This window comes from Macaca mulatta, chromosome 19 (assembly GCF_049350105.2).
Source record: "Macaca mulatta isolate MMU2019108-1 chromosome 19, T2T-MMU8v2.0, whole genome shotgun sequence".
Lineage (NCBI taxonomy): Eukaryota > Metazoa > Chordata > Mammalia > Primates > Cercopithecidae > Macaca > Macaca mulatta.
This window is the reverse complement of record NC_133424.1, coordinates 59506221-59529520: the sequence shown is the minus strand read 5'-3', so window position 1 is coordinate 59529520 and position 23300 is coordinate 59506221. Positions and strand designations below refer to the sequence as shown.

At 54.8% G+C, this 23300-nt stretch overlaps 2 protein-coding genes across 8 annotated transcripts in view; one reads left to right on the top strand and one right to left on the bottom strand.

The window, feature by feature from the left end:
- The first annotated feature begins 974 nt into the window (after positions 1-974).
- TMEM160 (transmembrane protein 160) lies at positions 975-4002 on the top strand. Its single transcript, NM_001266299.2, has 3 exons — positions 975-1191; positions 3202-3294; positions 3659-4002. The coding sequence occupies exons 1-3, from the start codon at positions 984-986 to the stop codon at positions 3922-3924; spliced, it is 567 nt and encodes a 188-aa protein (NP_001253228.1). The 5' UTR covers positions 975-983; the 3' UTR covers positions 3925-4002.
- A 155-nt stretch (positions 4003-4157) lies between these two features.
- Positions 4158-23300, bottom strand: part of NPAS1 (neuronal PAS domain protein 1) — a 35866-nt gene continuing 16723 nt past the window's right edge. For 3 of the 7 annotated variants that reach the window (XM_077980601.1, XM_077980600.1, XM_001112801.4), the window contains 9 exons: positions 16687-16760; positions 16306-16395; positions 13222-13390; positions 10544-10659; positions 10143-10300; positions 9193-9299; positions 8605-8752; positions 6853-6947; positions 4158-4727 (listed from right to left, as the gene is read on the bottom strand). In XM_077980601.1, the coding sequence (XP_077836727.1) occupies positions 4267-4727; positions 6853-6947; positions 8605-8752; positions 9193-9299; positions 10143-10300; positions 10544-10659; positions 13222-13390; positions 16306-16395; positions 16687-16760 (1418 nt within the window). In that variant the 3' untranslated portion in view covers positions 4158-4266. Of the gene's footprint in view, positions 4728-6852; positions 6948-8604; positions 8753-9192; positions 9300-10142; positions 10304-10543; positions 10693-13221; positions 13391-16305; positions 16396-16686; positions 16761-23300 lie in introns of all 7 variants that reach the window. The other 4 variants (XM_077980599.1, XM_077980598.1, XM_015124329.3 and 1 more) reach the window with 2 other exon arrangements.

The window sequence follows — 23300 nt, the reverse complement described above, 5'->3', positions numbered from 1 at the left end:
AGTAATCACTCATTGGTGGAATTACTGTTGAGGTTTACTCTCCTTTCTGAGATCTTCAAGATTTTGCAAAGATTCTCCATTAAGTGCCCCACGTTTTGTTTTGTTTTCTGGCCATTGGAATTGACGTAATTAATACAAACTACAGGCCGGGTGCGGTGGCTCACGCCTGTAACCCCAGTGCTTTGGGAGGCTGAAGCGGTCAGATCATGAGGTCAGGAGTTTGAGACCAGCCTGACCAACATGGTGAAACCCCGTCTTTACTAAAAATACAAAAATTAGCCGGGCGTGATGGCAGGTGCCTCTAATCCCAGCTATGCGGGAGGCTGAGGCCGGAGAATTGCTTGAACCCGAGAGGCGGAGGTTGCAGTGAGCCGAGATCACGCCACTGCACTGCAGCCTGGGCGACAGAGCAAGACTCAGTCTCCGAAGAAAAAAAAAGAAGAAAAGAAAAGAGAAAAGAAGAGGGAGGAAAGGAAGGAAGGAAGGAGGGAAGGAAGGAGAAAAAGAAAGAAGAAAGAGAAGGAAGGAAGGAAGGAAGGAAGGAGGGAAGGAAGGAGAGAAAGAAGAAAGAGAAGGAAGGAAAGAGAAAGAAAGAAGGAAGGAAGGAAAGAAATAGAGAGAGAGAAAGGAAAAGAAAAGAACTACAATAGGTGTTCAGCGTGTACTCCGTTAAAAAAAAAAAAATAGAATAAAAACTACAAGTTCCAGCAGACATCTCGCCTACGACTTCTGTAGATCGTCTTTCCCCGAACGCAATGATCGCTGGGATTCGTAGTCCAGTGACAAAATCAAGGAGGGACGCGCACTACCGGCCTAGATGACAGAGGAGGGAATCACTACCATTCCGACCAATGGACAGTTCACGCCGAAACTGAGTGGCGAGCGCATAGCCAATGGGTAAGCCATTCAGCCTGAGTGACATGGGTTGCAACCTACAGGAGGCCCGTGGGGCGGTACGGCGCGCGGCGCCCGTAGTGCGAACCATGGGAGGCGGCTGGTGGTGGGCTCGGGCCGCTCGCCTCGCCCGTCTCCGCTTCCGGAGGTCGCTACTGCCGCCTCAGCGGCCCCGGAGCGGGGGCGCCCGGGGGTCCTTCGCCCCCGGCCACGGTCCCCGCGCCGGGGCTTCGCCGCCCCCAGTGTCCGAGCTGGACCGTGCGGACGCCTGGCTCCTCCGAAAGGCGCACGAGACAGGTCGGTGGCTGGAGGTGGGGGCGGCGTGGATGGGACGGGGGTCCCGGGCGCGCGTGGAACCTCGATGGGGCGGAGGCTTCTGCAGGAAACGGGGCCCGGGCTCGGCTCCGAGAAGGGCTTCAGTGTGAGCGCACGGAAGCGCAGAGTGCAAGAGCGCAGGTGCCCGCAGAGAGGATGGGCTTTCGGGGAGGACGAGGACCCCGCGTAACGGGGCGCCGTAGGGATTGGAGGGGGTGGTAGGGTTGCGCGAGGCAGCCTCGTAGAATCGCGCCTGTCGTGTGAAGAGGGGCTTCCAGGGAAAGCTTAGAGTCTGTGGAGTTGGGTACTAGAGGGGTCCGTCCCGATTACAGAGGCCACCACTGTGCAGAGAGCGGGAGTGTGGATCCCCGCAGACGAGGGGGAAGTTCAGGATTGGAGGAGGGGACAACCAATAGGGAAAAAGCTCTCTGCTGATTGGAGGGGGAGGTGATCTAGGCTGCAGGGGGCGGGGCTTGTGACGGAGGCGAGGTCCAGAATGTAGCGGAGTGGCCATCTATTTTTTTTTTTAATTTAATTTAATTTAATTTAATTTAATTAATTTATTTTTTTGAGACGGAGTCTCGCTCTGTCATCGGGGCTGGAGTGCAGTGGCCGGATCTCAGCTCACTGCAAGCTCCGCCTCCCGGGTTTACGCCATTCTCCTGCCTCAGCCTCTCAAGTAGCTGTGACTACAGGCGCCCGCCACCTCGCCCGGCTAGTTTTTTGTATTTTTTAGTAGAGACGGGGTTTCACCGTGTTAGCCAGGATGGTCTCGATCTCCTAACCTCGTGATCCGCCCGTCTCGGCCTCCCAAAGTGCTGGGATTACAGGCTTGAGCCACCGCGCCCGGCCAATTTTATTTTTTTAATGACAATGTTTTGCTCTGTCACCCAGGCTTGAGTGCAGTGGCACAATTTTAGCCCACTGCAGCCTTCAACTCCTGGACTCAAGTCATCCTCTTGCCTCAGCCTCCTGCTTAGCTGGCGCTACAGGCATACACCACCGTGCCCAACTATTTTAATTTATGCAGAGACGGGGTCTCGCTTTGTTGCCCAGGCTGGTCTGAACTCTTGGGCTCATACAATCTTGCCTTGGCTTCCCAAAGTGCTGGGATTACAGGCGTGAGCCACCTCACTGGGCCAGTACTGGGTATCTAGATATAGGGTGTGGTGGGCTGTTTGTAAGGGACTTGAATGGGGACGGACGTGGATGGGATTGGCGCAGGCCATACTCGGTAGGAGATGGCGGCATTTGAAGGAAAGGAAGGGCGAGGCTGAAGTGCGGCCTGGGTTAGGAAAGTTTGCCCCAGAGTTCTGAGAAAGAAGTAAGTAGGCAGGCCGTGGGGATATACATAGAGGGAGGGGGTTGGTCAGGATGGCTCTTCAGATTGGAGGTTCTGCAATTTTGCCCCTGGATTGTCCTCCACATTCTGCAGGGACTATCTTGAATCCTTTATTTATTTTTTTGAGACGGAGTCTCGCTCTGTCACCCAGGCTGGAGTGCTGTGGCAAGATCTTGGCTCACTACAAACTCCACCTCCTGGATTCAAGTGATTCTCCTCCCTCAGCTTCCCGAATAGCTGGGACTACAGGCACGTGCCACCACACCCTGCTAATTTTAGTATTTTTAGTAGAGACGGGGTTTGACTATGTTGGCCAGGCTAGTCTCAAACTCCTGACCTCGTGATCTACCTGCCTTGGCCTCCCAAAGTGCTGGAACTACAGGCGTGAGCCACCGCACCCAGCCCTTGAATCCTTAGTGTTACAGAGTTTGGGGGAGAGGGGCACTGAGGTGGAGGCCAGAGAGCATGTGGGGGGATGTGGTTAGGTGAGGGACTTCCAGGAAGAGGTGAGGATTTGGGGTGGGCTTGCCTTGTGGCTGCATGGGGTGGAGTGAGCTGAAGGGGGAGCCCCTTCAGTTTTACAGGGCAAGGGAGATTGAGGAGGTAGGGTTGGGGGTGATGTTAATCCCCCCATGTCTCCCTCCCTCCAGCCTTTCTCTCCTGGTTCCGAAATGGCCTCCTGGCATCGGGCATCGGAGTCATCTCCTTCATGCAGAGTGACATGGGTCGCGAAGCAGCATATGGTGAGTACAGATCCCCACTCTCACCTCCACCAGGGAACCAGGGAATCCAGAGCCCCTACCACCTGTCCTGGTGAGGGTAGACTTTCCCATCCCATCCCACTCCCAGTAGTAAGCACAGAACCCCCATTCTTCCCCCACCAGGAAGACACCCCTCCCATGGGCCCATCTGAATGGGTGGCCCAGGACATGGCTATGGTCCCCTCCCCTCCGATCTGATTCTCAAAGATGCAGTCCAGCCCCTGGCACGGCCCTGCCTCTGTTCCTGTCTCCTCAACCCTGGCTTTGCTCCCAGACCATTCCCCACACCCCCGATACCTTTTCGTCCCCCGACCTTGGCCCTGTCGCTACCCTGCCTCTCCCGCAGGCTTCTTCCTGCTGGGCGGCCTGTGCGTGGTGTGGGGCAGTGCCTCGTACGCGGTGGGCCTGGCGGCGCTGCGAGGGCCCATGCAGCTGACGCTGGGGGGCGCGGCCGTGGGCGTGGGCACCGTGCTTGCCGCCAGCCTGCTCTGGGCGTGCGCAGTGGGCCTCTACATGGGGCAGCTGGAGCTGGACGTGGAGCTGGTGCCCGAGGACGACGGGACGGCCTCCACAGAAGGCCCTGATGAGGCGGGTCGGCCGCCACCCGAGTGAGCGACACGGCTGTGGGGCCTGGCAGGCGCTGGACGACAGCGCCCGAGGACTGGGACATTAAAACCTGACCTCCCCTCCTCCAGATGCAGAGTGCTGGTTCGTGTTCCTTGGGGAAGGGCGGCGAGGAGCGGACTAACTGGAGAGGCGGGAGGGCGGGTGGTGGGAGAGGGAGGAGAGGACCTGGGGGGAGACCGAAATGGACAAAGGAGCTCACAGCCCGGAGCCCAAACCACTGCAGGGAGAGCTGGCGTTTAATTGTCAGGGCTACGGGCACAGTCGGGCCCGCTGTCCCGGGGGGCCCCCAGTCGTCGCAGGGTCCAGTGCCGGCGGCTCTGCCAGTCCTCAGTCCCCCTTCCGCGGCAGCCTGGTGCCCGCGGGCCCCGGGTAGGGCAGGCCCAGGGGCGGGTAAAAGGCCTCCGGGAGCGCGGGGCCCGGACCCAGCCTCTGCAGGTGCGGGTACACCAGGCCCAGCTCCGCGGGGCCGTAGCGGATGGTGCCGGGCGTGCACAGGCCTCGCACTACCGGTGGCAGGAAGCCCGCGTGCAGGAGGGCGGGCGGGGGGTCCCCGGGAGGCGCCAGGCCCCATGGCCGCACCGGATCCTGCTTCAGGACCCCTGCCCGGATGACAGAGGTGAACTCGGGCCGCGGGGTGGCCGGGTGGCCGGAGGGATCCTCATCGCCACTGTCCTCTGAGCCTTTGGTTTCCCTCGGGCTGGGCTCCACTTTGATGCGTTTGCCCTGGGTCTGGGGGACCTCGTTCTCCGCAGGGGCAGCCTGCTTCCCTTCAGTCGGAGGCTCTAGCTCTGGAAGAGGAAGATGGTCAGGGCCTGTGTGTGTCCCCAGCCCTCAGTCTTCCTGTCTTTGGAATGGAGCTGTGCTCAACGGGACAGACCTGTAGTTCTCAGCTGGGAGTGGTTCTTTTTTTTTTTTTTTTTTTTTTGAGAGGGAGTCTTGCCCTGTCCCCCAGGCTGGCGTGCACTAGCACCATCTGGGCTCACTGCAACTTCCGCCTCTGGGGTTCAAGCTATTCTCCTGCCTCAGCCTCCCGAGTAGCTGGGATTACAGGGCACGCCACCACACCTAGCTAATTTTTCTATTTTAAGTAGAGATGGGGTGTCGCCATGTTGGCCAGACTGGTCTCAGACTCTACCTCAGGTGATCTGCCTGCCTGAGCCTCCCAAAGTGCTGGGATTACAGGCGTGAGCCACTGCGCCCGGCCAGCTGGGAGTGGTTCTGTCCCCAGGAGAGACCTGGCAATGTCTGGAGATATTTTGGGGTGTCACAACTCTGGGGAGGGTACCAATGGCATCTAGAGGGTAGAGACCAAGGATGCTGTTAAATAAACATCCCATAGTGTCCCCTCAACACAGAATCACCTGGCCCTAAAATGTCAGTAGAGCAGAAATCAAGAATCCCAGACCTGTGCTGTTCAATGGAAGTTTCCAGGATAGAGCTTTCTGTGGTAATGGAAATGTTCTACATCCGCACTGTCCCACAAAGCAGCCACTGGCCACATATGTGGCCACTGTGCACGCAAAATGTGGCAGGTGTGTGTGAGGACATGGATTTAAAGTGTTTTTTTCTTTGTTTTTGTTTCTTTGCAAGGCAAGGTGGCTCACGCCTATAATCCCAGCACTTTGGGAGGCTGAGGTGGGTGGATCACCTGAGGTCAGGAGTTCGAGACCAGCCTGGCCAACATGGCGAAACCCTGTCTCTACTAAAAATATTAAATTAGCCGGGCATGGTGGTGGGTGCCTGTATGCCCAGCTACTTGGGAGGCTGAGGCAGGAGAATCGCTTGAACCCAGGAGGCGGAGGTTGCAGTGAGCTGAGATTGTGCTATTGCACTCCAGCCTGGGCAACAAGAGTGAAACTCTGTTCCCCAAAAAAAGTGAATAAATTTTTTTGAGACAAGGTCTCACCCCATCACCCAGGCTGGAGTGCAGTGCAGCCGTCACAGTGCACTGCAACCTCTAACTCCCGGGCTCAAGCAATCCTACCACCTCAGCCTCCTGAGCAGCTAGGACTATGGGTGCGTGCCACCACACCCGGCTTGGCTAATTTTTAAAATTTTTTGTTGAGACGGGGTCTCACTATGTTGCCCACGCTGGTCTTGAACTCTTAGGCTAGAGCAGTTCTTTTACCTCGGCCTCCCAACGTTCTGGGTTTACAGGCATAAGCCAACACACCTGGCTTGGATTTTAATTTTTTTTTTTTTTTTTTTTGAGACGGAGTCTTGCTCTGTCACCCAGGCTGGAGTGCAGTGGCGTGATCTCGGCTCGCTGCAACCTCTGCCTCCTGGGTTCAAGCGATTCTCCTGCCTCAGCCTCCCAAGTAGCTGGGATTACAGGAGCACGGCACCATGCCCGGCTAATTTTTTGTATTTTAGTAGAGATGGGGTTTCACCGTTATTAGCCAGGATGGTCTCCATCTCCTGACCTCGTGATCTGCCTGCCTCGGTCTCCCAAAGTACTGGGATTACAGACGTGAGTCACCAGGCCCGGCCTGGATTTTAAATTTTTTTTTTTTTTTTGAGACAGAGTCTCGCTCTGTTGCCAGGCTGGAGTACAGTGGTGCAGTCTTGGCTCACTGTAACCTCTGCCTCCCAGCTTCATGCCATTCCAAGCTCCTGCCTCAGCCTCCCAAGTAGCTGGGACTACAGGCGCCCACCACCACGCCCAGCTAATTTTTCTATTTGTAGTAGAGACGGGGTTTCACCATGTTGGTCTCGATCTCTTGACCCTGTGATCCACCCGCCTCCGCCTCCCAAAGTGCTGGGATTACAGGTGTGAGCCACTGCGCCCGGCCTGGATTTTAATTTTAATTGCATATAAGTGGCTGCATGTGGCTAGTGGCTTCTAGAATGGACAGCTGGGACCCAAAGGTTCCTTGGAGCTTCCCAGGGCCTGAGGTGGGAGGTGGGGCTCACCTGTGGGCTCTGGCCCCGGGCTGGATGCCTCCTCACAGGCCACGCTGGCTGGAAGCTGGAAGGCATCCAAAGGAGTTTGGCCACCCTCGGCTTGGCTGGGGACAAGATGGATGCGGTTAGGAGCCAGGGGTCCCTGGCCTCTCAGGACTCCCTCCTGCTTTACCCAACTTGTGGCAGTAAGTGTGGACACCCCTATGGGTAAAGGTGGATCCCCATCCTGAGGCATTTACAGGGCTCATCACCAGATCCCTAAACTCCAGGTTGATTCCTAGCCTGGCGTGGCCCTCGCTCCTAAGGCCAGACCTGGATAGCCAGTGGCCAACTGGATGTCACCTGTGTGTCCTCTGGCACCTCATGCCTAGCTGATGTCTGCATCTCCCTTTCAAACCTGCTGTTCCTCTCAGGAGCCCAAATCCGGGCTCAGCAAAGCCAGAGACCTGGGGAGAAGACGCTCTCCTCCCCCATAGAGTCGGGCACTTCCCAGGACTGGCCCCAGCCTCTGCCCTGGTCCTCCAGCGCCCATCTTGTCCCTCAGTGCCTCCTTCATGGCACCTAGAAGGTTTTTTTTTTTTTTCTTTTTTTTAATCGGAGTCTCACTCTGTCGCCCAGGCTGGAGTGCAGTGGCATGAACTTGGCTCACTGCAACTTCCGCCTCCCCGGTTCAAGTAATTCTCCTGCCTCAGCCTCCTGAGTAGCTGGGATTACAGGCGCCCGCCACCACACCCGGCTAATTTTCTTTATTTTTAGTGGAGACAAGGTTTCACCATCTTGACCAGGCTGGTCTTGAACTCCTGACCTCGTGATCCACCCGCCTTGGTCTCCCAAAGTGCTGGGATTCCAGGCGTGAGCCGCTGCACCTGGCCTAGAAGGGTGTTTTTTCCTTTCTTTTTTTTTTTTTTTGAGACAGGGTCTCACTTTGTTGCCCAGGCTGGCGTGCAGTGGCATGGTCACAGCTCACTGCAGCCTGGACCTCCTGGGCTCAGGTGATCCTCCCACCTCAGCCTCTGGAGTAGCTGGGACCACAGGTGCATGCCACTGTAACTGGCCAATTTAAAAAAAAAAATTTTTTTTTATAGAGATGGGACCTCACTTTGTTGCCCAGGCTGGTCTTCAACTGCTGGGCTCAGGCAAACTACCTGCCTCAGCCTCCCAAATTGTTGGGATTACAGGCACGAGCCACCATATCCGGTCTAGAGCAGTCTTTCTAAAAAGCAGATTTGACAATGATCCTCTCCAGCTCTAAAGCTTTCTATGGCTCCCCAGTGCCCCTGCACCAAAAGGCCAGGCCATCATCTTCAGGCTGGTTTCTCACTGCTTTCTACTCCCACCCCAAGCATTACCTTTAGGGTCAGGCTGTTGCTTGGAACCCTTTCTCTGCTTGGAACACCCCTCGCTGCTTCTTTCCATTAGTTGCTCTGCTTTGTGGGCCTCCCCTGGTAAGAGCCTGCCATGGCTCCCCAGTGCCCCAGAGTCAAGAGTTCAGACCCTTCACCTGAGCCTAAGGAGGCTGTGAGCCTGCCCCTGCCTTCCTCAAAGATACTGTCCCCCTCCCCCCTGGTGATTCCTCTGTCTCCTGCCAGCAAGACCGTTCCACTCTGGGCCTCTGCTCTCACCATCTTCCCCCTCCTTCCTCTTCCTATCTGCAGAGGGCTTGTCCCATTCTAGAAGCCCTCTCCGAAGCACCCTCACCGGAGGTGGGGAGAGACAGCAGGGCCCCGAGTCCCCTGTAGGAGGGGTGGGCACAGCCCTCACCTGAGCACGTGGCTGACCCAAAGCACATGGTGCTCCCCGGGGCTCTTCCCGCTCCCGGCCACCGTGGCCACGGATTGCAGCCACACGAAGCCCCCGGCGCGCCGCAGCCAACGGTAGTAACCGGTCATCACCTGACCCTTGTCCAGCACTGGGCCCAGCCCAGGGGTGGGAGAGACGGGAAGGGGTGGGGTGGGGACAGGGACGAGACAGAGAGAGACAGGTGGATAGGAGGAGACAGGCGGAGTGAGAGAGAGCAGGGGAGTGGGCAGGGAGACAGTGGGAAGAAGAGATAAAGGTGAAAGCACAGAGAGAGAGAGGAAGAGTCAGAGAGACTGAGAGGTAGCCCAGCAGTGAGGCGTCTTGGGTGTTTTGGAGACCCCACAGCCCCGCTGACACACCCCCCCCAACATCCTGAGACATCGCTCAGTCTCCTTGCTGCTCTTCCATTGCTAAATGCAGTCCCTGGAGCTGTAGGTGCAGCAGGAGGCACTGTGGGCAGCCCTGCAGAAGGACTTCCAGGGACCAGGGAGTGGGGTACTCGGGTCTGGGGGGTGGTAGGCAGGCATGGTGGGTGGAGGTGGGTCTCACAGTCCACATGGCTCTGGCGGATCCTGGTGGCGTCCTGTCCATGGACGAACTGGTAGCAGCTGCGGCCCACCAGCTCTGAGGGCCCCAGGTCCATGTGGTCGCTGACTCTGGGGGGTGACAGAGAAGAGGGGAGGAGTCCAAGACCATGGGGTGGGGGGAGAGGCAGAGTTGGCGCCAGAGTCACCTGGGGTTCAAACCCTTGCTGTAAAATGGGTGCAATAACAGTGTTGGTGGGCGTGGTGGGTCACACCTGTAATCCCAGCACTTTGGGAGGCTGAGGCATGCGGATCACTTGAGCTCAGGAGTTCGAGACCATCCTGCCTAAGATGGTAAAACGCTGTCTCTACTAAAAATACAAAAATTAGCTGGTTGTGGTGGTGCACGCCTATAATCCCAGCTACTTGAGAGGCTGAGGCAGGAGAATCACTTGAACCTGGGAGGTGGAGGTTGCAGTGAGCTGAGATCATGTCACTGCACTCCAGCCTGTGTGACAGAGTGAGACTACAAAACAGTGTCTCTCCCGGGGTAGCTGCGAGCATACAGGCAGATGCTAAGTGGCAAGGCCCTAGGCACCCTGGAGGCCTCAGAGCATGGGGCTATTTCAGCTCTTCATTTGTCTCCACGGTGGAGTGCAGGAGAGGAAATGGATGGCAGATGAGAGGCCAGAGAAATGGGCTGAGATAGGCCAAGCTCTGCAGCCCCAGAAGGAGGGCCTGGACCCAAGACACAGCCCTGCTTCCATCCCCAAAGGCACCCCTGGGCCAGGCCTCCGCCCTGGTCCCCTGCCTTCCCTCCCTTCTCTCCATCACCCTGTCCCTCCACTGCTGTCCTGCCTCCCATGGTTCCCCAGTGCCGTACCCTGCAGACCCAGCACTCCCTCTGACTTCCCATGTACCCCCAGATCTCCATTGTGACCCCGATCCACCCGCCACAGCCCCCAACCCCGGTACCTGCTCTCACAGGCAAGGATGGTGAGACCCAGGCTGAGACGGAAGACGATCATGTGTCCGTGGAGTGGCAGCTCAGCCAGGGGGGCCGGGGGCAACGTGTGCCCGAGGGCCACAAGGCCCAGGGCGTGGGCCCGAAGGCGTCCAGTCACGTGGATGACCTGCTGGTGGTGGGCATGGTTGGAGGAGCAAGGCGGACAGGTGGTGGCAAGAGGACCATCACTGGGCTGGGTTCCCGCTGTCCCCCACAGTGCTGGGCACTGTGTGACCCCCCCAACCCCATTCCCAGACCCAGTTCCCTAAGCCACCTGCAGCCAGTGAAGCCAACAGCCTGGTTCCCTCGGTCACCCTCAGTCAGGGGACATGGCTGGCTGGAATACAGGAGCCTGACTCCTCACACCCACCTTGTACCCCGAGGCCTTGACGTGCAGCCCCCTTTTGGTGAGCGTGGATTTCATGCGGACAAAGAAGGAGCGCTCCTGGACCAGGGAGGAGGGGGGCACCTTGGTGAGGCTGGCCTCTGGGACAGAGAGCGAAGGAAGGTTATGGGGTCCTGAAGAGGAAACACACAGGCCACCCTGACCCTTGCAGAGCCAGCCGGACATAGACACAAGATGCCCACCAGACCACAGCCGCACTCAGAAGCATGCCTGATGACTTTGCAAGCTCATGGGAACAGTATATGGGCTCCCCTATGTGGCAGCCATCCGCATCTTTTTTTTTTGAGACTGAGTATCACTCTTGCCAGGCTAGAGTACAGTGACACGATCTCAGCTCACTGCAACTTCCGTCTCCTCAGTTCAAGCAGTTCTCCTGTCTCAGCCTCCCGAGTAGTTGGGATTACAGGCGTGTGCCATCACACCCAGCTAGTTTTTGTATTTTTAATAGAGATGGGGTTTTGGCATGTTGGCCAGGATGGTCTCGATCTCTTGACCTCGTGATCTGCCTGCCTCAGACTCCCAAAGTGCTGGGATTACAGGTGTGAGCCACCGCGCCTGGCCCCATCCACGTCTTTCTAATGCTCAAACCCGCCCCGACCCTCCCTTGCTCTGAACCTGCCATAGCTCCCTAGGGCCTTTAGAAGAAAGCCCACCTCTCAAGCCCCATCCTCCAGGTCTCAGCAGAGACTTCTCCTCCAGGAAGCCCTCCCTGACCCCCAGGCTGGGTCAGCCATCCCCTCTGGGTTCCCCTATCCCAGCCCTGCCCCATCTGGGTTGTCACTGTCTGAGGACAGGTCGGTCTCCCCTCACAGGACTGGGAGTCCCAGGTGGGGGGGGGGCTGGAGCTGTCATGGTCACTACTGTGTCACCAGGACAGGGGCTGGCCCAGAACAGGGGATTGGGGAATAGCAACAAATAAGACTCACAAATGCAGATCCTTCTGTAACCCCCACAAAACAGTCCTAAAAATATACTCACAGATGACCCTGTGCCTCAAACTCAGGTACGAACACAGCCCCGCTCCCCAACAGCCTGCACGTGTCGCAGACATCGCCCCACGCTTGCAAGCACAGCTGATGTCTCAGATGTTTTTGGTGTTAAGCAAACCCAAGATTGGAAAATCCTATTTACAGGATAGTTAGCCTCATAGGCCCCCAACATCTCAGAGCTAAAAAGAGCTGGCAGGGTAATCTGCAGCACCCTCCCTCCCATACACAGTGGGAGTGGAAATTTCCACTGGAGAGAAGGGTTAGGCTTGCTGACCCCGGAACAGACAGACCTGGGCTGGAATCCAACTCAATCACTTATAGCTGTGTGACCTGGGGCAATTAACTTAACCTCTCTGCGCTGTGCCTCAGTTTTCTGCTGTAAAATGGAGATAACAGTTCCTGCATTGTGGGGCTGTGCTTAAGATTTAATGCCTTTTTTTTTTTTTTTTTTGAGTCGGAGTCTTGCTCGGAGTGCAGTGGCGTGATCTCGGCTTACTGCAACTTCCGCCTCCTGGGTTCAAGAGATTCTCCTGCCTCAGCTTCCTGAGTAGTTGGAATTACAGGCGCCCGCCACCATGCCCAACTAATTTTTGTATTTTTAGTAGAGACGGGGTTTCACCGTGCTGGCCAGGCTGATCTCAAACTCCCGGCCTCAGGTGATCCACCCGCCTCAGCCTCCCAAAGTGCTGGGATTACAGGTGTGAGCCACCGCACCCAGCGTTTGTTTGTTTTGAGACACTGATTCTGTCACCCAGGCTGGCGTCAGTGATGTGATCTCCTCACTGCAACCTCTGTCCCCAAGGCTCAAGCCATCCTGTCACCTCCCAAGTAGCTGGGACCACTGGCATATGTCATCATGCCCAGCTGTTTTTTTTTTTCTTCTTTTTGTTGTTTTTTTGGAGACAGAGTCTTGGACTTGCCCAGGCTAGAGTGCAGTGCCACAATCTCTGCTCACTGCAACCTCCATCTCCTGAGTTCAAGTGACTCTCCTGCCTCAGCCTCCCGAGTAGCTGAGACTACAGACACGTGCCACCATACCCAGCTAATTTTTTTTTTTTTTTTTTTTTTTTTTAGTAGAGATGGGGTTTCACTATGCAGGCCAGGCTGGTCTCGAACTCCTGACTTCAGGTGATCCACCCGCCTCGGCCTCCCAAAGTGCTGGGGTCACAGGTGTGCGCCAGCACGCCTGGCCTTTTTCGTAATTTTTGTAGAGATAGGGTTTCACTAAGTTGCCCAGGCTGGTCTCCAACTGAGCTCAAGGGATCCGCCCTGCTGGGCCTCCCGAAGTGCTGGGGTTACAGGCGCAAGCCGCCGCACCTGGCCCTAATGTAGTTATGTAATGTGATTATGTATTTAAAGGCACAGCCCAGTGTACATTCCCTATAAGCCTGCCTTGTTATTTACCTAAGCCTCTCCCAACTTCTTTCAGCAGCCAGGGGGGTCTTTCTGTAGCTCAAATCTTTGTGAGCTTGGCAAGCTTAAGGAGCCAAGTCTCACCGCCTCAATTTATACTCCGATTCCTTTTGCAAAGATTAGTTCTACACAGTTCTAACTTCAGTGCTTTTTGTATAAACGCGGCATGGCTGGATACAGTACAGCGGGCGTCCCCCGATCTACCCTCAGACTTCATTATTTGGGAGCCCTTAGAATTACCGATCTCGGGGGTATCCGCAAGCGAAGAGGAAGAGGAGGAGGAAGAGGAGGAGACGGAGGGCGGGGTTGGGGGGCCTGGGGTCGGGGTCCGCAGCCCCAGTTGCTCCAGCACCTCCGAGTGGTCCCCAGGGTGAATGTAGTCGAAGACGCTGCTGCCCGTCATCTCCACCTGCCGGCGAAAGAGGTGAATGCAGGGGGCGGGTGAGGTGCGCGCGCAGTAACTCGCCCGCCCGCTGGGCTCAGCCTCGCCTCATTTGCCTGCATCCAGGTGCGCTTCATGCCAGTGCGTTTTTTTAAGAAAAAAAAAAAAATTACCTTTCAAACGGAAGATACCAACTTAGACTCTTCTCGCTTCATATCTGGTGATTAGTAAGGATTTTTCCCCACCCACTCTATTAAGGGGCTGTGTGTGGGAGTGGGGCATGGGTGGGAGGTGTCAGAGCCTCCGTTTACCCAACTCCTGCTTACTCACTGCCACCCCCACACAGCAAACAACTGTGCCCTGGCATGAATCACTGGGTATCCCAGCAGATATGAGATTCAAGATACAAACAGGGGAGTGGGTTTTAAGCTCTTAAAGAGTTAGAGCTTTTCAATCAAACACTTTTACATTCAATTCTACCTCATAAATCTCTCTCCCAGCAGTCCCCTTCTCTCCCTGCCTCCCTTGATCCAGGCCCCCATCTTCTCCCCACTGTGTTTCTGCCCTTGTGTCCTCACTGGTCTTCTGACCTACAGTTCAAAGATGCCTCTGCAAGTTACTTACCTGACCACCATGGCTGCCATGACTCCTATTGCCCCTCAGCTTGGGGATCACATGCTTCCCTCAGTCTCTTATCCCTCTGGGCTCCTCCCCCTCATTAAATCCTCCCCCACACCTGCTCCAACAGCTTCAAGCCTTTACTTCTACTTCTGCTTTTTTTTTTTTTTTTTTTTTTTTTTGATGGAGTTTCGCTCTTGTTGCCCAGGCTGGAGTGCTTGTTGCCTCGGCTTCCCAAAGTGCTGGGATTATGGGCGTGAGCCACCGTGCCCGGCCTTTTTGTTTTGTTTTGTTTTTGAGACAGAGTTTTGCTCTTGTTGCCCAGGCTGGAATGCAATGGGGCAATCTTGGCTCACTGCAACCTCTGCCTCCTGGGTTCAAATGATTCTCCTGCTTCAGCCTCCAGAGTAGCTGGGACTATAGGCATCTGCCATTGCACCCGGCTAATTTTGTATATTTAGTAGAGACCGGGTTTCACCATGTTGCCCAGGCTGGTCTCAAACTCCTGACCTCAGGTGATCTGCCCACCTTTGCCTCCCAAAGTGCTGGGATTACAGGTGTGACCCACCACACCTGGCCAAGCCTTTCCTCCACTCTTCCTCCCTCCCGTCCTCTTGTCCAAATTCCCCTCCTTTTGGTGTTTTCCTCCTCCGGAAATCTCACTGAAAGGCCGCTCACAAGTTGCCAATGCACTGAATTTCCCAAATTTCCTATTTGCAAAAAATCTTTGTAAAAATGATCAAAGTTGATAGCAATTTGTATTGGAGGGACCAGCAAAGCTTAAGGTGCCGTGAGATGCCAGTGCTCCAAGGATGGGGCTTTCAGTAGGTCTTCCTGCCCTTCCCCCCGCCCCCGCTTTTTTTTTTTTTTTTTTTTTTTTTTTGAGATGGAGTTTCGTTCTTGTTGTCCAGGCTGGAGTGCAATGGCACGATCTTGGCTCACTGCAACCTTTACTTCCCGGGTTCAAGTGATTATCCTGCCTCAGCCTCCCAAGTAGCTGGGGTTACAGGTGTCCACCACCACACCTGGCTAATTTTGTATTTATTTTTTTTTAGTAGAGAGATGGGGTTTCTCCATGTTGGTCAGGCTGGTCTTGAACTCCCAACCTCAGGTGATTCACCCGCCTCGGCCTCCCAAAGTGCTGGGATTATGGGCGTGAGCCACTATGCCCGGCCATCTGCCCTTCTTTTACTTACTCATTAGCCTCCAACTGCAGGAGCTGGGGTGAAAACAAGAGCTTGAGATAAAGACAGAAATGCAAGCCGATCAACCAGAACACCACAAAAACCTTCCAAAGCTGGTAAACCTCAATACCTCAATCCCTTCCAATACTAATTACTCTAAACCTTTTTCTTTTCTTTTTCTTTTTCTTTTTTAAAGGCAGAGCCTCACTTTATTGTCCAGGTTGGAGTATAGTGGCTCCATCACGGCTCACTGCAGCCTTGACCCCGTGGGCTCAAGCAATCCTCCCATCTTAACCTCCTGAGTAGCTAGGACAACAGTGTGCCACCATGCCTGCCTAATTTCTAAGTTTTTTTGTAGAGATGGAGGGGGTGGTAGTGGTGGGATGTCTCACTGTGTTGCCCAGGCTGGTTTTGAATTCCTGGCCTCAAGTGATCCTCCTGCCTCAGCCTCCCAAAGTGTTGGGATTACAGGCATGAGCCGGTGTGCTGGGCCTGTAAACCTTTAAAATTGTTAAGAGGAAACAAGTGTTGGCAAATATGGTGCATCTGGCCCGCCAGTAATTGGCAAACTGATCTTTCGGCGAACCTGCTTTCCTCAGATCTACCTGTTACTTTAACAGCCCTCCTGAGCCGGGCACAGTGGCTCATGCTGTAATCCTAGCACTTTGGGAGGCCGAGGCGGGTGGATCACGAGATCAGGAGATCTAGACTATCCTGGCTAACATGGTAAAACCCCGTCTCTACTAAAATTACAAAAAGTTAGCCAGGTGTGGTGGCATGTGCCTATAGTCCCAGCTACTCGGGAGGCTGAGGCAGGAGAATTGTTTGAACCTGGGAGGTGGAGGTTGTACTGAGCCGAGATCGCGCCACTGCACTCCAGCTTGGGCAACAAGAGCAAAACTCCATCTCAAAAAAATAAAAAAAATTAAAAAATAAAAACAAAAATTGGCCCTTCTCTGCCTTCGAGGATGAACCGTGTTGGGTGCCATGTGGGTTGCCAAGGAACACACTTTGGGGACCACAGAGATCCAGTCCATTTTTCTTGCTGCAGTGGTGAGGCCAGGAGAGAGGAAGGGCATGCATGGGCCTGGCAAGGGAGATGGTGGCTGAGCCAATCCAGGCCCACTGGGGGTCCCTTACCTGTGAGAGACCCAGATAGATGGAGACTGTCTCTGAGATGTAGAGGAATTTTCCTTCCTGGTTCAAGGCGAACACAAAGCCATCCAGGGACTAGAGCCGGGAGAGACAGGCAGGGGGAAGGGTGGACCTGTTGTCCCTCTGTCCAGCCACCAAGTGGTAAGAGGTTCTGAAACCTGGGTCTCCGCCTGAGGTGGACTGTTCTGGTGGGGAGGGGGCTTCAGTGGTCCTCGGAAGGCGCAGGGAATGGGGGGGATCTTGAGCATTCGGCTTCCCAGTCCAGGTTCCCCCAACCATGGATGGATGCTGAAGAGGCTGCTGTTCTCCAGAGTCGGCCGCTAGGTGGCGGCAAGGAGCAGCAGGGAGGGAAGGGGCCTCACTCACCTGCAAGATGTGACCTCCCAGGTGCTGCTCGAAGACTTCGGAGACCAGCGCTGCGGGGCCGCGGCGGCCTGGGCCTGGGGGCAGATGGAAGGATGAAGCCTGTTAGTCTGGCTGACCCTGCCCAGGGCAGGTCCCCCGGGAGCCAGTCTACAAACCTCCCTCTCTTCCCCTAAGGCCTGTAGACATCTTGGGGTATCGGGGCACCCATGGGGGAGAGACCTGGGGCGTGGGACACAGGTGGGTGCGACAGTGAGTGACAGACTGACTCAAAGAGACAGACGGGCCAGGGGGTGCACAGAGGGACTCATTCATTCGTCCACCCATTCATTCACAAAAACTCCCTGAATATCTACTCTCCCTATGGTCCTGCACTAGGCATTGCTGGGCGTGCAATGGCGACCAGGACAGCCCAGCAACCCCCGCACTCCTACTGGGCTCTCAGACCAGAGACAGTTGAACAGCAAGGAAGAAACTAACATCTCTGCTTAGGGATCCCATAAAAATCAATAAATAAGAAACCAACAGACTGGTGAGGTGGCTCACACCTGTAATTCCAGCACTTTGGGAGGCCGAGGCGGGTGGATCACAAGGTCAGGGGTTCGAGACCAGCCTGGCCAATATGGTGAAACCCCGTTTCTACTAAAAATAAAAAAAATTATCCGGGTGTGGAGGTGGGCGCCTGTAGTCTCAGCTACTTGGGAGGTTGAGGCAGGAGAATTGCTTGAACCTGGGAGGCAGAGGTTGCATTGAGCCGAGATCACGCCACTGCACTCCAGCCTGGACGACAGTGCTAGACTCTGTCTCAAAAAAAAGAAAGAAAGAAAAGAAACCAACAGCCTGGGCGAGGTGGCTCATGCCTGTAATGCAAGCACTTTGGGAGGCCGAGGCAGACAGATCACTTGAGGTCAGGAGTTTGAGACCAGCCTGGCCAACATGGTGAAACCTGTCCCTACTAAAAACACAAAAAAATTAGCTGGATGTCGTGGCGTGGGCCTGTAATTCCAGCTACTCAGGAGCCTAGGTGGGAGGATCGCTTGAACCTGGGAGGCGGAGGTTGCAGTGAGTCGAGATCATGCCACTGCACTGCAACCTGGGCAACAAAGTGAAACTCCATCTCTTAAAAAAAAAAAAAAAAAAAAAGACAAAAAGAAAGAAACTAACAAATACAGAATTACCTTTTGTGGCCAGTGTTATGGAGAATGAAATAGGTGGTACAAAATGGACAGTAATGGGGTAAGGGCTGTTGAAGGAGGGAACATTTGAGCTCAGACCTGAAGGATGAGAAGGAGGCAGAGAGGAGACTGAGAGACAGAGACAGAGGGATATAAAGGAATAGAAGGAGATAGAGACTTTACAACTCAACAACAAAAAGACAATTCAAAAATGGGCTAAGGGGCCCGGTGCGGTGGCTCATGCCTGTAATCCCGACGCTCTGGGAGGCCGAAGTGGGTGGATCCCCTGAGGTCAGGAGTTCGAGACCAGCCTGGCCAATATGATGAAACCCCAAAATTTCTCTACGAAACCGCAATGATGAAACCCCAAAAATTTGCTACAAAAATTAGCCGGGCATGATGGCGGGTGCCTGTAATCCCACCTACTCGGGAGGCCGAGGCAGGATAAATCACCTGAACCCAGGAGGCGGAGGTTGCAATGAGCTGAGTTACGGCCATTGCACTGCAGCCTGGGTGACAGAGTGAGACTCCGTCTTGGAAAAAAAAAAAAGGCAAAGGGCCAGGCATAGTGGCTCATACCTGTGATCTCAGCATTTTGGGAGGCTGAAGTGGGAGGATTGCTTGAGCCCAAGAGATCGAGACCAGCCTGGGCAACACAGTGAGACCTCATCTCTACAAAAAATATATTTTTAAAAATGGGCAAAGGACTTAAATAGATATTTCTCCAAAGATGATATACAAATGGCCAATAAGCACATGAAAAGATACTCAACATTAGTCATTATGAAAATGAAAATCAAAACCACAATGAGACACCACTCCACACCCGCTAGGATGGCTAGCATCAACAAGATAGTGGCCAGGCGCAGTGGCTCACGCCTGTAATCCCAGCACTTTGGGAGGCCAAGGTGGGCAGATCACAAGGTCAAGAGTTTGAGACCAGCCTGGCCAACATGGTGAAACCTTAACTCTACTAAAAATACAAAAATTATCTGGGCGTGGTGGCATGCACCTGTAATCCCAGCTAGTCAGGAGGCTGAGGCAGAAGAATCCCTGGAACCCAGGAGGTGAGTTGAGATTATGCCACTGCACACCAGCCCGGGCGACAGAGCGAGACTCCATCTCAAAAAACAAACCAAACCAAACCAAAACAAAAAAACACAGAAAGTAAGTATTGGTAAGGATGTGGTGAAACTGGAACCTTTGTACATTGCTGGTGGGAATGTAAAATTGTACAGCCCCCATGGAAAACAATTTGGTGGCTTCTCAATAAGTTAACATAGAATTCTCTCTCCTTTTTTTTTTTTTTTTGAGACGGAGTCTCACTCTGTCGCCCAGGCTGGAGTGCAGTGGCGCAATCTCGGCTCACTGCAAGCTCTGCCTCCCGGGTTCACACCATTCTCCTGCCTCAGCCTCCCGAGTAGCTGGGATTACAGGTGCCCACCACCACACCTGGCTAATTTTTTGTATTTTCAGTAGAGACGGGGTTTCACCGTGTTAGCCAGGATGGTCTTGACCTCCTGACCTCGTGATCCGCCCGCCTCGGCCTCCCAAAGTGCTGGGATTACAGGCGTGAGCCACCGCGTCCAGCCAAGTGCCTGCTTCTCATGGGGCTAAGGGACCAGGTCTCCTGTCAGGCCCCAGCACTTCCCCTCCCCGGTTGTGTGCCCTGGGACCAGCCTCTCTGTCTCCCTGTGCCTCAGTGTCCTCCTCTGTCAAGCAGGTTTGCCAGGAGCGGTGACTTCCCAGGCTGGTCACACATTCAGTCCACTTAACAGACAGAAAGGGCCTGGCTGGGGCCTGGCAGAAGCAGATGCTGCGGCACAGAGCCGGGACTGGTATTAATAGTGTGATTACTATTGTTATTATCCGACCATCAAAACACCAGGCGGCAAAACCCCGCCCCTCCCCCATGGGCGCGCAGCCCCTGCATCCCCAGCCCCCTAGTGTCTGGGCTGAGCTTCCTCCTCCTGGGAGTACCCCACACCCTCCTGGCTGTTCCTCCCTGCCTCCACCTCCGCCTGGAGCTCCAGGAACAATTACTGGGGGGCTGGGGGGGGTGACGGGGACCCCCTCCCTCAAGATACAGCTCGGAACCAGCCGGGTGACAGGCAGGAACAATGCTGCCTGCTAATTGTCGCAATTTTCCCCTGTCATTTTTGCTAATTCCTTCATTTTCCCTCTCCCAGGATCAGCCTGGGTCAGACTGAACCGCTGCAATTAACAACATTAACGGGCACGGCGGGACTGGGGGCTGTGCTGGGGGGGGCTTGGGGACCTGCTCTTTCCCATACACGGGTCCAGTGCCCTGTGAAGGGGACCCCCAGAGACTCCTTCTGATCACTGACTGATGTGTCTTTTTACCCCCAGCCTCCACCTCCCGATCCCACCAACTCCCCGGTGCCTCCCACTGTTTCCTCCTTTCCCTCTCCCCTCAAAATGTCCCCACTCCCCTGTCCCCCACATTCAGCAGGAGACTTTTCAGCACTTCCACATCCGCCCTCCCATGCCCAGAACCCAAACATCGCTCATCCATTTAACAAACACTTGCTGTGGTTCTTATCAGAGCCTGCTCAGTGTCCTCATCTCCTGCACAGAAAGGGAGCATGAGGAGCAGAGAGACGGGAGACCAGGGGCAGACAGAGGGGCCCAGGGACAGAGAGGGGGGACACAGGGGCAGAGAGATGGGAGACCAGGGGCAGACAGAGGGGGGCCCAGGGACAGAGAGAGGGGGACACAGGGGCAGAGAGATGGGAGACCAGAGGCAGACAGAGGGGGACCCAGGGACAGAGAGGGGGGGACCTGGTGGGAGAGAGAGGGAGGACCTGGTGGCAGAGTTGGTGGGGGAGACGCAGGGGCAGAGAGAGGGGGACCCAGGGGCAGAGAGAGTGGGAAACTGGGTGGAGAGGGGGGACCAGGGGCAAAGGGCAGAAGCCAAGACCTCTTCCAGGTTCCCAGGTCTCCCCTGTCACCTGCCCTTCTCAACTGCCCTGAGGGGATGTGTTGACCCTGGGTCCTGGAGAGAAGAGGCTGGGGCTTCATCACCCAGGGAAGTCGGGGAGAGGGGTCCTTCACATGCCCCATCGTCAAAGCGCTGCAGGTCTGAGGGCTGCATGGGGGTGAGCACCATGGGGTGGGGCAGTGCCGGGTCACCTCTGCCTTTACTTTCCTCAGCCTCATCTGTAAAACTGGTCTACAGTGATAGAGCTGAATAGGCTAGTGCATACAGTAGGTGCCTAATACTGGGAGTCATGCCACCATTCACCATTCTCTTTTTTTTTTTTTTTGAGACGGAGTCTAGCTCTGACACCCAGGCTGCAGTGCAGTGGCGCGATCTCAGCTCACCAAAATCTCTGCCTCCAGGTTCCAGCGATTCTCCTGCCTCAGCCTCCCAAGTAGCTGGGATTACAGGTGCCCACCACCACAGATGGCTAATTTTTGTATTTTTAGTTGAGACGGGGTTTCACCATATTGGTCAGGCTTGTCTCGAACTCCTGACCTCAGATGATCCATCCACCTCGGCCTCACAAAGTGCTGGGATTACAGGTGTGAGCTGAGTGCTTTTACAGGTGCTTTTCTTTTCAGTATGACTACAGATAACATCAGGGCACCTTGCCTTTTCTGGTGGTTTCTTGGAGGCCGCCCTCTGTGTCTCTCACACCCACATGCATTTTAAGCAAGTCTCAGGGGTTGGACCTGACCATGTCACCTGTGTCCCACCACCCATGGCCCCAGCCCAGTCTAGCTGCCCACCACACCCTCATCCTCACTGGGCTCCTACTTCCGCCCTCACCACCTCCGTGACTCCCCTCTCACTGCGGGTAACATCCAAACCCCTACCACTGTGCATGAGGCTCTGCACCCAGCAAGCTGATCCCTGCCTGCTTCAGGGCCTTTGCCCCTTCTGTTCCCTCTGCTGAGCCACTCTCTTCCAGCTTTTCTCACAGCTGCTCCCACACCTCTTTGGAGCCTCAGCTCAAGGATTACTTCCTTGGCTGGGCCCAGTGGCTTACACCTGTAATCCCAGCACTCTGGGAGGCTGAGGTGGGTGCATCACCTGAGGTCAGGAGTTCAAGACCAGCCTGGCCAACATGGTGAAACCCTGTCTCTACTAAAAATACAAAAATTAGCTGGGCATGGTGGCGTGTGCTTGTAACCCAGCTACTTGGGAGACTGAGGCAGGCGAATCACTTGAACCTGGGAAGTGGAGGTTTTGCAGTGAGCCGAGATTGCACCACTGCACTCCGGCCTGGGTGACAGAGCAAGACTCTATCTCAAAAAAAAAAAAAAAAGTTACTTCCTCAGCGAGGCTGTGCCTGACCTGTGAGCTAAGAAGTCACCCGCTGGCTGGGCACAGTGGCTCATACCTGTAATCCCAACACTTTGGGAGGCCAAGGTTGGCAAATCATTTGATCCCAGGAATGTGAGACCAGCTTGGGCAACATGGTAAGACCTCGTCTCTATAAAAAATGCAAAAAGTAGCTAGGCGTGGTGGCATGTGCCTGTAGTCCTGGCTACTTGGAAGGCTGAAGTGGGAGGCTCTCTTGAGCCCAGCAGGCAGAGGCTGCAGTGAACCAAGATAGTACCACTGCATTCCAGCCTGGGCGACAGAGCAAGACCCTGTCTCAAAAAAATTTAAAAAGGGCCAGGCGCGGTGGCTCATGCCTGTAATCCCAGCACTTCGGGAGGCTGGGGCGGGTGGATCACCTGAGGTCGGGAGTTCGAGACCAGTCTGACCAACATGGAGAAACCCCGTCTCTACTAAAAATACAAAACTAGCCGGGCGTGGTGGCACATGCCTGTAATCGCAGCTACTAGGGAGGCTGAAGCAGGAGAATCACTTGAACCCAGGAGGTGGAGGTTGCGGTGAGCCGAGGTCATACCATTGTACTCCAGTCTGGGCAACAAGAGTGAAACTCCGTCTATAAATAAATAAATAAATAAATAAATAAATAAATAAAGATGTCACCCCTCCTTCCCTCAACTGCCACAGTCACTCAACAATTTAGTAAGCCCTCATTGTGTCCCAGATGCTATTCCAGGCTCAGCAACCAAGGGGCTGTTAGTGAATGACACAAAATAACAAGATAAATACAGAGTGTCAGATGACAATAAGTGCTATGGGAAGAAAGAAGGCCGTAAAAGCCGGGCGCGGTGGCTCATGCCTGCAATCCCAGCACTTTGGGAGGATAAGGAGGTTAGGAGTTCGAGACCAGCCTGGCCAACATGGTGAAACCCCCCCTCTACTAAAAATACAAAAAATTAGCTGGGCGTGGTGGCGGGCACCTGTAATCCTAGCTATTCAGGAGGTTGAGTCAGGAGAATTGCTTGAACCCTGGAGGCAGAGGTTGTACCACTGCACTCCAGCCTGGGCAACAAGAACAAAACTGCGTTAAAAAAAAAAAAAAAAAAAGGAATGGGGGATGCTGACGTGAGATTTAG